This window comes from Lepidochelys olivacea (assembly GCF_965140295.1).
Source record: "Lepidochelys olivacea isolate rLepOli2 genome assembly, chromosome: 10".
Classification (NCBI taxonomy): domain Eukaryota; kingdom Metazoa; phylum Chordata; order Testudines; family Cheloniidae; genus Lepidochelys; species Lepidochelys olivacea.
The window spans coordinates 83,474,015-83,486,316 of record NC_140420.1 but is presented as its reverse complement, the minus strand read 5'-3'; the positions used below and the strand labels follow the sequence as shown (position 1 = coordinate 83,486,316).

General features: G+C 39.7%; 1 protein-coding gene across 2 annotated transcripts in view; it reads right to left on the bottom strand.

Moving 5' to 3' along the window:
- The window catches only part of SPG11 (SPG11 vesicle trafficking associated, spatacsin), a 61,157-nt gene that overhangs the window by 37,255 nt on the left and 11,600 nt on the right, over positions 1 to 12,302 (bottom strand). For both annotated transcript variants that reach the window (XM_084641779.1, XM_084641780.1), the window contains exons 8-16: positions 11,821 to 11,953; positions 11,259 to 11,414; positions 8,391 to 8,569; positions 7,972 to 8,148; positions 5,862 to 5,933; positions 5,210 to 5,337; positions 2,112 to 2,290; positions 1,325 to 1,535; positions 560 to 763 (exon numbers count right to left, since the gene is read on the bottom strand). In XM_084641779.1, coding sequence (XP_084497905.1) covers positions 560 to 763; positions 1,325 to 1,535; positions 2,112 to 2,290; positions 5,210 to 5,337; positions 5,862 to 5,933; positions 7,972 to 8,148; positions 8,391 to 8,569; positions 11,259 to 11,414; positions 11,821 to 11,953 — 1,439 coding nt within the window. The remainder of the gene's footprint in view (positions 1 to 559; positions 764 to 1,324; positions 1,536 to 2,111; positions 2,291 to 5,209; positions 5,338 to 5,861; positions 5,934 to 7,971; positions 8,149 to 8,390; positions 8,570 to 11,258; positions 11,415 to 11,820; positions 11,954 to 12,302) is intronic.

Below are 12,302 nucleotides of genomic sequence, written 5' to 3'. Positions count from 1 at the left end.
GCAATTAATTGATCTTCGACTATTAGCAGTAGATATGACCAATGACCTGTGATGGGATGGGATCTGAGTTACTACAGAGAATTCTTTCCTGGGTGGCTGGCTGGCGAGTCTTCCCCACATGCTCAGGGTTTAGCCAATCACCATATTTGGGGTCAGGAAGGAATTTTCCTCCAGGGCAGATTGGCAGAGGCCATGTGGTTTTTTTGCCTTCCTCTGCAGCATGGGGCACGGGTAACTTGCTGGAGGAGTCTCTGTACCTTGAAGTCTTTAAACCACGATTTGAGGACTTCAATAGCTCAGACATAAGTTAGGGGTTTGATACAGGAGTGGGTGGGTGAGATTCTGTGGCCTCTGTTGAGCAGGAGGTCAGACTAGACTATCATAATAGTCCCTTCTAACCTTAAAGTCTATGATTCTGTGATTGATTCTATGACCTAAGTTGCACTGGAAAATTCTCATCACCGACTATTTAAGTTGTATTTTACCAGCTTCCAGTTTTATAAAGATCTGCATATAAAACACTTTTTTTATACTGATGAATAAATCCAAGTAGTTGTACCTGTAATAGTCTAAATATGTGTATAGCAGATGCTGCAGACTACGTTCTAAACAATAGAGGATGAAATGGGTGTGGAAATCCAAACCACTCGCAGAACTGTATTTTGGAACAGGATGTGGATTTTGCATCACTCCTCCAATATGGCTCAATCTTAGGAGGAGGAGTTCAAAGTCGTCTTGTTCAGATGGGACAAAAATTCCATTTCTAGCAAGAAAAAGATAAACCACACGCTTTTAAATTGAGCAGTTGTCTCAGCTGAAGATATCTTCAGTGAATGGCTAAATAAGAGATCTTCTGCCGACACTGAATTGTTTTACTGCATAACATGCAACAGTATATTTCCTTACGATGATCTCACAGCACTATATATTAGTTTTAACTGATGGAGTTCACTGTGAAAAAGTGGGAGAGAAAGAAACATTACATTTATGGCAACTAACATAGGTAATAAAATAAATATGGCATAAAATAGAATAAAATATGGCAGCTAAAATAGGTAGCAGAAACTGTTGTGCATGAGAACTAAGGGCTGATCGTGCATTTTCTTATGCCTGTAAGACTCTCATTACATTTAATGGGAGTTTTGGGTATGCAAAGAATCCTGGACTGAGCCCACACTTCGTAAATGGTTAAATCTATTTAAATCAAAATACCACATCATTACAATTAAATGTATATCTTAGATTTTACATGCATACACTTCTACATCAGATTCTGGTTCTCCTGAAAAGGTAAACTTAGTATTAACACAGTGAGGACACTTACCTAGCCAGCTTGTCTAATATTTCATTTCTCATATAGCTGCTGCAGAATGTATTTTGGTCAATAATATCTGGTGTCAGAGAAGGCCAGTTAGCTTGTTGAAATAAGGTATGACTATGTGGCTGGGATTCTTCAATCCATGAGCAAATGTTAAGCCAGTCATGCTGGGATGTCAGATACATCCAAAGAACCGCAGGATTACAGGACTTGAATTCTGTGTTTAAAATAAAACAAACACACACAAATAACATTAGGGTAACAGTGAGACCCTTTATAATCACATATGTACACCTGGTGAACGGATCCAAGGTTTCTTCTTTTGTTAATACAATGCAATTCTTTTGCTAATAAATTAAATACACTGTCATAACTAGTTAGAACTTTATGGTGGAAAAACAAAATGCTACAATATAAGCAGCTTTCTGGAACAACCACCATCATGCAAGTCATTCACAATATAAAATACTATTTGAGAAGTCCTTTTTAGCTAGCCTCTTTCCTCTCTTCCCCAAAGCATCAAAGGGTAGACTGATTTTCGTGCCCACATTCTGAAGGCTGATTCAGCCAAATTTCACAATTTATCTGAGTTTTTTCTCCCAAAACACAAGTTAACCTTTCCTCATACTGGAACTGTGAAAATAAACCAAACCTGACTCTATGAACCTCCCTTTTGCTCATCTTGAACTCACCACATCTATGCTCCACCAGCCCAAATACAACTCAATGCTACAAAGGCACCTTTAGTTTTCAATGTTTAATTTCTTCGACTCCTTAGTACTGGAATACTTGCCTTCATGTGATCTTTTGGGAAGAAGAATCATTTCCTGAATATCCTGATCCCACCACTGACCCCAGTTTAACATAATTCTGTGCTCCCTGTTGTAAATCTGAGGTTTGTCACAAGTCAAGAATGTATCCAAAACAGCTGCGTGACTGGACAGATCTTGTTCTTTTTTCCAATTCCTGAAACTGGCAGAAATATTTACCCATTAAGATGTTTTACTAAACTGTAGTTCACAGTATTGGAACATTTAACAAATTCATTAACGCTGTTATTTATAATTTTTAGTGGTGCTTTACAAGGGATACCAACAAGCAGGGCTGGCTCCAGGTTTTTTGCCGCCCCAAGCTCCGAGAGCACAAAAGGATGGCCAGAATGCCGCCTCTGGAATTGTGCCGCCCCAAGCCCATGCTTGCTTTGCTGGTGCCTAGAGCTGGTCCTGCCAACAAGATCTGTATCTTCAAAAAAGATTTTTGGGAATGCTTATAATGTACTAGTATCTTCGGAACAAATGAATGTAATGCGGGAAAAAAGCTAGTTAATTGCTAGGCACAGTAGTAAATATTCAATGCTGTACAAACTGAACTGAGATAACATGTACTGTAATAAGTGTGTTTTATAATGAATATGATATTAATAAAGCCTCTTAGCATGTTCTCATTTCCAAGTTCTGTAGTTTGCAATATTATAGAACACTCATAGTGTTGAAACAAAAATGATTCACCTGAACAGCAACACTAATATTTAAGGAATGTGTGTTCCAACCGAACGTTAAGGAACTATCATAAGAGAAAATAAAAATTAAGGACCTGATTGTGAACCCCATAATGTTTTACTTTTTCATAAAATACTTGAATAGTCATTTCTGGGGTAGAATGAGGATGACTCTAAACCCAATGATCAGGGCTCTCACCTGAGATGGGGAGACCTGGTTTCAAGTCCCCGCTTCAGAGCAGGGATTCAAATCTGGGTTTCCCACATCCCAGGTAAATGCCTTAATCACTGGGCTAACAATTATACATGGGCACGAGCATTACCACCACCTCAGTTTTGTGAATCTAGCTCTTCATGGCCTTTACTGTGATTAAAAATGCTCAAAATATTTTGTTCAACCCAAAATGTAGGTTTCTTTCCCTTGACTCTTTCAATTTGCCAAAAATTTAGTTTTGGTTCATTCTGAACTGAACAGTTTAAAAAAAATTTTTTTTTCAGAACTGCCAGAAAACCGAAAAGTCAGTTATTCGTGCTGCACTAGCTCTAGTAAAGGGTTCACCATGTGACTCCAAAGTTGGAAGGGCACCTGTAATCTGTACTGGCTGGTGCCTCACCTATCCCGTGTGTGCTGCAAACAGCAGTATTACAGGTAATTGCAGAAACACTGGTTTTAGTACAAGACAGATGGATAAATGTTTTGCAACACACAGACATTCACTGAATGTTACAGCTCACAGAATTCTCATTAGAGGTTAACAATGGAAGAGTCCTATTAAGTCACTGAGCTCCTCTGCCAGTGAAGGATTGTTCCACATGGTAGTTACCCACAGAAGTAAAGTAACCAAAAGCCAAAACACTTTTTTTAAATTAACTGCCATCTATTGTACCTCAAGCAATGAATAAAGAAATACCATAATGTAAGCAATACATCCAGTAGGTCTTAACATGTCATTAGCTTGGTTTTGTATACCTAGTTATTTTATCAATAGTATATGTCTCATAGATCCCAAGGCCAGAAGGGATCACCACAATCATCTAATTTGGCCTCCTGCATGAAATAGGCCACAGAACTTCCTCCAAAGGATTAATAGAGCAGATCTTTTAGGAAAACATCCAATTCTTAATTGAAAAATGCCGGTGATGCAGAATCCTCTATGACCCTGGGTAAACTGTTCCAATGGTTAATTATCCTCATTGTTAAAAATGTACACCTTTTTTCTAGTCTGAATTTGTTTAGCTTCAACTTCTAGCCATTAGATCATGATATATCTTTATCTGCTGGACCTAAAAGTCCATTTTCAAATATTTTTTCTCCATGTAGGCGCTACTCATCCCTTAAACTGATCTTTAATCTAAACAGATAGACTCAAAGACCTTGATCATTATAAGACAGGTTTTCTAATTATTTAATTGTTCTCCTGGCTCCTCTCTGAATCCTCTTCAGTTTATCAACATCCTTCTTGAATTGCTGACACCAGAAATGGACTCAGCAGTGGTCGCACCAGTGCCAAACAGAGGTAAATTAATCTCTCTACTCCTACTTGAGATTCCCATTTATGCATCTAAGGATCACATTAGTCTTTTTTTTTTTAAGCCACTAGCAGCATAAGCCACTGTTTTATTTACAGTAGAGGTGACATAAAAAGGCCTCCACTAAAATTGACAGTAAGAAGTAGGCCTAGAAGAATTTTTTTTTAATAATTGACAGATAATATCAATGTTTATATATTTAAGGGTTTTTTTTTAGATTTTTATTAATTTAAATTTTTACAGTTGCCAAAAGCTATGGAGAAGCCAGACAATTATTTAATGACAGTAGATGCTGAGATTCAAAAAAAGCTTTATAAACCACTAAAAATACAAACTGTCAAAATATACACAGTAACTATCCTTAAATCAACAAAGCATACCTATTTTTACTATTCACTTGCTAGTCCATATGTCACAAGCCTAATTCCAAAGTCTAAATCACTGGATTTTGACTGGAATAAGTTCTCAGGCAAAGAAAAAAAAATGCTGCTTATCTGTAAATTTCTATTATGATCGATAGAAATATTTTTTGTTGGTTTGTATATACAGCTAAATCAACATTTACAGATATTTGCCCATTAAAAAATGGTATCCTTCTATGGCTAATGATCGACCAAGTGTAGTCTGCAAAGATTTTACACTAAGTTCATGATAACAAGTGTCCTGTCCATGAAGAAAATAATCATCTTCCAGAGCTCTTAAAAACATTTTACCCTACGTAACAGGAACCCCATGCCACTGTAGTTGGAGAATTACAAAAGTCCACATTTGTTAGCACAGAAAAACCTACAGAATACAAGTCTTAGATTGCCATAGTTCTTATGTTGTTCATTTAAGATAAAAAGGCAATTAAACCATGTTACCTGGAAAGAGGCTGAATCTCTTTATTGTCTTGGAAGGATCCCGAATAAAAGTTTTCAACCTGATGCACAAAGGCTATCACTCTCTTCTCTTTTTCAGAAAAATAGTTTTGTTCTTGCAACACTTTCACCTTTGAGTAAAATTAAAATACTACTTTTGATCACAAATATATTTCACAAATTATTGTCATGACATAAAAAAGAACTTAATCTTTTTGCTGACTTCTTTGATAATAAAAACATTAAGACAGAAGTGATCCGGGGGAAGGAACCTGGGGATCTGTGAGTGTGGTATAACAGACTGTGGTGAAATCCTGGCCCCACTGAAGTCAATAAGAGAGTCTGACAGTGACTTCAGTGGAGTCAGAATTTCATCCTGTGTATAAAGTCAGGCAAGAAATGCACCAGGGACAGGATAAACTGTCACTTCAACCAATTTTAACTTCAACTGCAGATGGGAAAAAAAAAGGGGGGGGAGGCAACGACAAATCTAAGACCAGTGCATGGTTGCAGGGGGCACAATAGAATTTGTATAGGATGGGTTTTGAGAGGTTTTGAGATAGCGAAGAGTGTGTATTCTACATACAGATGTACAAAAAGTTAACTGTTCTGTGCAACTGATAATGTAAGTCAGAAAAGTCTTTTCTCCACTTACCAACAAGTTGCGTATGTTTTTATCAATAGTGTAGAAACATATCTTATGCAACTGCTCTTTCACATCAAAACCCTATAAAAAAAATCAGAATTTCCATTACAGATAACACAGCGTAATACAAATTCTATATGTAGAAGTAGTTTTCGTCACTCATGACAGAACACATATTATTCTCTTTCATAAGCTCAGCATCTTCAATATGTGTACCATAATATTTCCCTCCACAGATCAGAAGAGAGAGAATTCAGTACTTCCATTCCCCTAGTCTGCATATAGCCAACGGAAGTATTGCAAATGTCCTGGGGCCTGTTTGATCTCTTTAATCCCTTTGGATATAAAATGTATAGCCAGCTGTCAGTGTTCAAGTCCAGAAAATACACACCCCTATGTATACTAAGTATGGGTATACTGAACTCGAAGCATAAGGCAGTAAGTAAAGAAATGTTTTATGCCATAATATTCTGTTAGCAGTTTCTCTCACCAATCACTAATGGGTAACGCCCCCTCACCCCGCCCCCCCCCATCTGTGGAATTTGGAGGGAGGCCACCATTGGTGCTGGAGTCATCAGGGCTAAACCCTACTCTTCAGCTCAGGCCACGAGAAAAGTTCTTCCAAAAAGTGGAGAAACCCTCCAGCAACCAATTATTATTATTATGACAAAACCTTGATCTATTAAACTTAAAGCAATTACATGTCTAAATCTCCCTTTAGAGAAAAATTTTGATTGATTACAAATTGTATTCCAGTCATTTACCAGAATACAAGGGAGGGGAGGGTGACAAGTAGAATAAAGAGAAAAGTTGCTAACAAAGAAAATTATCCAGTAACAATTTTTATTCTGCTGCACAACTTCTATCCTCATTCATCACTAATGAGAAGTAGCAAGCAATGAATTGCAGAAGTAGGGGGGAAAGGATAAGCAGAGTTATAATTATTATAGTAGAATAATAGGTAGAAATAGAAGATCCTCCCATTTAAAGCAAGAGCATTATAATTTAAGGAATAATGTGGGAAACATTCTGTTGCAAAATGCCAATTTGTCTATCAACGACTTCTGCAGGAACATATTATTTTGACAAAATTTTACTTGGGGAGAAAAATATCTAAACAAAACTTTTCGATAAGGTTGAAACAGAATGTTTTAGTTTTCTGTTTTGAAACTACTTCATCTAGAAATTTGTATAATTTTTATTTTATCTGATATAAAATATAACTGTGGACCACTTCTGAATTCCACAGGTGGACTGGCATTAAATGTTAGTCATGAATGAGAAGAGAAGCTGTGCAGCAGAAAGACAATGAATATACCTAGTTAATGTAAAGATGATAAAATTGCATTGGGACAAAGTCACTATGAGAACACTCTCTAATCACATTTCTAAAATGCTTTAGCTTGCTAAATGTCTGTCCCTCCAAAGAGTTCTTATGCATTTCACTTCTCTAGAAAGTCTTTTAGGGGCTCTAAGACTAACAACCTGTAAGGAAACCAGTAAGGGTTAAGAAAAAAATTAGGATAAACTGCTTCCTTTCCCTCTCCTGTGAAGAGAGTTCTACCCAGCTTCTTGATAGGACACCCAGATTGAAAAAAGTTATTATACTGCAACTTTCACTTCTCCTTCAATGTATTTTAGACTTGAAGGTCTAGAAGGTTTTTTTGTTTTGTTTTTTTTTACTCAGACAAAACAGACACTGAAAGAGCAAGGAAAAAATATGTAAAGAAAAATATTTTATTTCTCTTCTATACAAACCTGGTAGCAGCATACTGTATCTAAACACTGCAGGTAGACAGCTAGATTAACTGTATTTAACAAGCCATTAACAACTTCTGATTATTCAACTGAAAGAATTGTCTTTATATTCTTTCCTAACCATTATATCTGTCACAACACATTCACAGCATATTACATAAAAGTTTTGAAGGAATGTTAGTGGACAATTTTTCCTACAAATAATGTTCATTTGACTATTTACTGTTCAAAATAAGTTTTGTGTATTCATAACAGCTGTGGGACGCTAACAAAAAACCCACTTCTAGTGTACATTTGTTTGTTTTTTAGCCATAAGGAAATTCTTTCAGATTTAGCAGTATTTTAATCACACATCACTCACCATATTCCTTATGAGTTCTGAGGCCTCTTTGACATTGCCCTTTAGAAGACTGTCATAAACAAGTTCAAAACCTATTTGAATCAGCTCTTGAAGACTCTGAGCAGGGTTCTGATTCACTCGGAAGAACGTCTGAGCCTCTGGTATTCTGTTGTTTAAAATGGCCTCAAAAATAACTTGCTAAAAGAAAAAAAAAACAAAACCAATTTCTACAGATCTGTTCTCCAGTAGAAATTGCAAGGTACGCTGCTTACAATCCTTGTGCTTTTTGTTTTGAGCAATTATTTGAATAGCAAATATAAACCAAGTTTATTTAATTTTTGCTTATTTTTTCAGTAGTTTGAACCTAACTCCATGCTGTTCATTTCCTTTAATACATTTCATGGGAATTTAATATCCCCAAACTAATTATTTGTTTTTACCTCCGGAGTGAGTGTTTCCCACATTTGGCTTTGTTCTGTTCTGGGAATGTCTTCATCAAAATCACATCTTATATTTATGAGATTTGTCTGCTTTCGAGGAAACTTTATCATAAATGTTCTAAGTTCGATAATGTAGGTGGTTAAAATATCCACACATTTCTGCAAGCACTCATCGAGTTCTGTGGGGGGCAATAATGGGCCACTTTAATAAAAATAAAATGAACACTACAGCACTAACCCTTAGAGCTCAATAAAGTTCAGCATTTATCTCTGATCTCAATGAACACAAAGCACAATGGTACAAACAGAGACCCCAATCTGTGTGGGCAAGCCCATGATAACAGTGGTGCTCCACACAGGCCCACCTGCACTGATTTCACTGCAGGATCAGAGCCCTAATTTTTGACATTAAATTTATATTCAACCAACTCTTATTTATACAAGTTACCTTTAAAATATACGAACATTTTAATATAATATTCCAAGTGCTACCTGAAGTTAAGGCTACGATTTAGTCATGGGTATTTTTAGTAAAAGTCATGGACAGATCACAGGCAATAAATGAAAAGTCACGGCCCCTGACCTGTCCATGACTTGTACTATAAATACCCATAACTAAATCTTAGGTGCTGGGGAGCGGGGAGCTCCAGCAGACGATGCTGCTGCTCTGGGGTGGGGTGGGGCACTCTGGTGGACTTTGCTGTTCCTGGGGGGGAGACGGCCTGGGGCCCCGCTGCTACTCCTAGACCATTGCTCTAGAACAGCAGAGCCTGGGACAAGCTGCCTGGGACCGCCTGAGCAGCGGCTGGAGTGACTGGCCCCAGGGCTGCCCGAGCAGCTCCTGCAGCCCTAGGGTCAACCACACCGGCCGCTGCAGAAGTCACGGTGATTTCTGTGAAAGACTCACTGCCTTACTTATAGTGCATAACATGTTAAAATGACTGTCATGGTCTCCCAGCGGCTATGTGCACTACTGCATGAGATCAGAGTTCAGTTTCTAGGTTATGATCTCTTTTCCCCCTGGTTGGCATGGACTACTGAGCACTCCTGAGACAGGAGCTCAGCCTCAGGAGAAGGGAGAGTGAGCCAATGTGTTGGTCCAGGGTTCTTAACCTCTCTTTGAAGCTCTGCCAACATGCTATAAAGACTCCATGGCCCAGCTGTGCCACAACAACTGGTTTTCTGTATATCCACTAGATTAAAACCCAGGCCGGTGTTAAGGGGTAGCAAGCAGGGCAATTGCCTGGTGGTACACACAACAGGGGGCCCTGCGAAGCTACATTGCTTGAGTTTCGGCTTCAGACACATCCCCACATGGTGGGGCTTAAGCTTCGGCTTTCTTCCCTGGGCCCCAGCAACTCTAATGCTGGCCCTGCAAAACTCCTGTAGGTTTTGGCAAACCCCCTGAAACCTGATTGTGGCCCCGCAGGAAGCCTTAGACCGGGGCAGGCAAACTTTTTGGCCTGAGGACCGCATCGGGTTTCTGAAATTGTATGGAGGGCCGGTTAGGGGACGCTGTGCCTCCCCAAACAGGCAGGCATGGTCCAGCCCCTGCCCGCATCTGACCCCCCTGCTTCTCGGTCCCCTGACCACGCCCAGACCCCCCACCCCTAACTGCCCCCCACCGCCCCATCCAACCCCCCCTCCTTCCTGACTGCCCCCCCCCGGGACCCCTGCCCCATCCAACCACCCCTTCTCCCTGATCGACCCTGGACCCCTCACCCCTAATTGCCCCCCACCCCATTCAACTCCCCCTCCTTCCTGACTGCCCCCCCCGGACCCCTGCCCCATCCACCCCCCCTGCTCCCTGTCCCCTGACAGCTCCCCTGCCACCCCATCCAACCCCTCCTCTCCTTCCTGACTGCCCCCCCAGGACCCCTGCCCCCATTCAACCCCCATTCCCCACCCTCTGACCGCCCCAACCTCTATCCATGCCCCTGACCACCCCCTGCCCTCTATCCAACTCCCCTCTGCCCCCTGCCCATGCTGCCTGGAGCGCCGGTGGCTGGCACCACAGCTTCACCAGGACAGGCAGCTGCGCCGCGCAGCACAGAGCACCGTGTCAGGCTGGGCTCTGCAGCCGTGCCGCCCAGAGCACTGCGCCACGCGGCTGCAGGGGAGGAGGGACAGCCTCCCGGGCCAGGAGCTCAGGGGCAGGACGGTCTCCCGGGCCGTAGTTTCCCTACCTCTGCCTTAGACCCCTGGTTGAGAACCACTGTGTTGGTCTACAACAACCCTTCCGGTTGATATGGGAGTAGCATTTACAGGTTTTAAAGAGTCCTATATTGTTCTCTTTGGCCAGAAAGATCATGACACAAGGCTTTGGAAGTAGGATTGTAACCTGGGGAGCAGGGAAAGGGAAAAGTCTTCCATAGAAGAAGAAAGGGGCAGGGGAAATAATACTTTGCTACTTTTTGAAATTCAGAATTAGGAGTTTACAGAGATATCAACTCTTATGTTACACATTGGCCCTTTTAGGGTCTGATCCTGCATCCTTATACATGCAAATCTCCCACTAAGTCCAATGGGGGTTACACATGAGTTAAGGCTGCATGATCAGACCCCTACTGGCCTCCCTGATACTCGAGCTTTATCAGTTATTTATCTTAGTTATTTCAGCTGATGTGCATTTTATTCAGCCTAACTTTTCATCTCCCCGTTCCCTGTAAATATGATCTCTGATTCAACGTAATCTCCAGCCTAAATTCATTTGTGAGAGCGAGAATCCTAAGAGAATAGTTTTGAAAAACTTAGAACCCGTGTACAGAGTTTGGGAATCTTAAAAATAAAGATGTGCTATTTAGTCCTTATTCATGGAAACAGGACCAGATATGAGCTACTACATGTTATCCATGTTAGTAATCTTACCTTTTGTGTGGATAAAAATCTCTCTGATTTGTTTGTTAAGAAAAGCCAAAGTAAGGTTTAGCAGCTGCTCAGAGAAGTGTTTACTCTGAGCTTCCAAATCATTTTCTCTGATTGCTGAGCAAAGTAAATCTAAAGCTGGCTTCAGTTCTTCCACACCTATAATCATATAGGAAATTAAAACCACACACACAATAAAAGATGATGGATCACATTACATAACAAGAATTAAACAAATAGGCCATAAAGGTAAGTCGCCTAAATCTTTTACACTGTGTAATTAACCAAGTCACACCTTGCAAATACACTACTTTCTCTTCACATTAAAAATGTTTAGTGTAGCACAATATTGGAACACAGCCAAACAGCTTAAATATTGAAAGTCTTGTGCAAATTTTCTCTCATTCACTTGGAGGGGATAAACCTAGACAGAGTATTGCCATCCAAACATACACCTGAGTGTGAATAAATGAAGTGGCAATTTGACCTAACAAAAAATTAACTACTTACAAATAAAAAAGCAATTAAATTGAAATGTTAATGTTGCTTAAAATATTTGACTTACTTCTCAAGTAAAATTGGGGTGTGATATTGGTAGATTGCTCTGGTAAGGAACAGGCTGAAGTAAGATTGAAAAGATTCTCTTTGCTCTTTAAAAAGAAGTCTACTGTGTCTAGCTGACGGTTCTCCAAACCTGCCTAAAGAAAGATGCAACCATACTGTCACAAATATGTGAATCATAGGAAAGAGATAGTTGTAAACATGTTGATTTGGCAGATCAGTACAAATGTTTTCAGGACCAATATTTGTCCATGCACTCGTCCAGGGCTCTTGATCAGGAAAAAAAAAATCACTCTCTCTACAGTATGTTAACTTTTACTTTACATTTCCTTATTTTCTTGGATTTCTAATGCTTGTTTTTTTAATAACTACAATATTCTTGCACTTTTTTTTTTTTAACCCTTAAGTTACTGATACACTCTTAACCTTAACTCAACTTGTTGTGGGGCTTTGTTTGTTTGTTTGTTTTTTGGACTGGTAAAATCA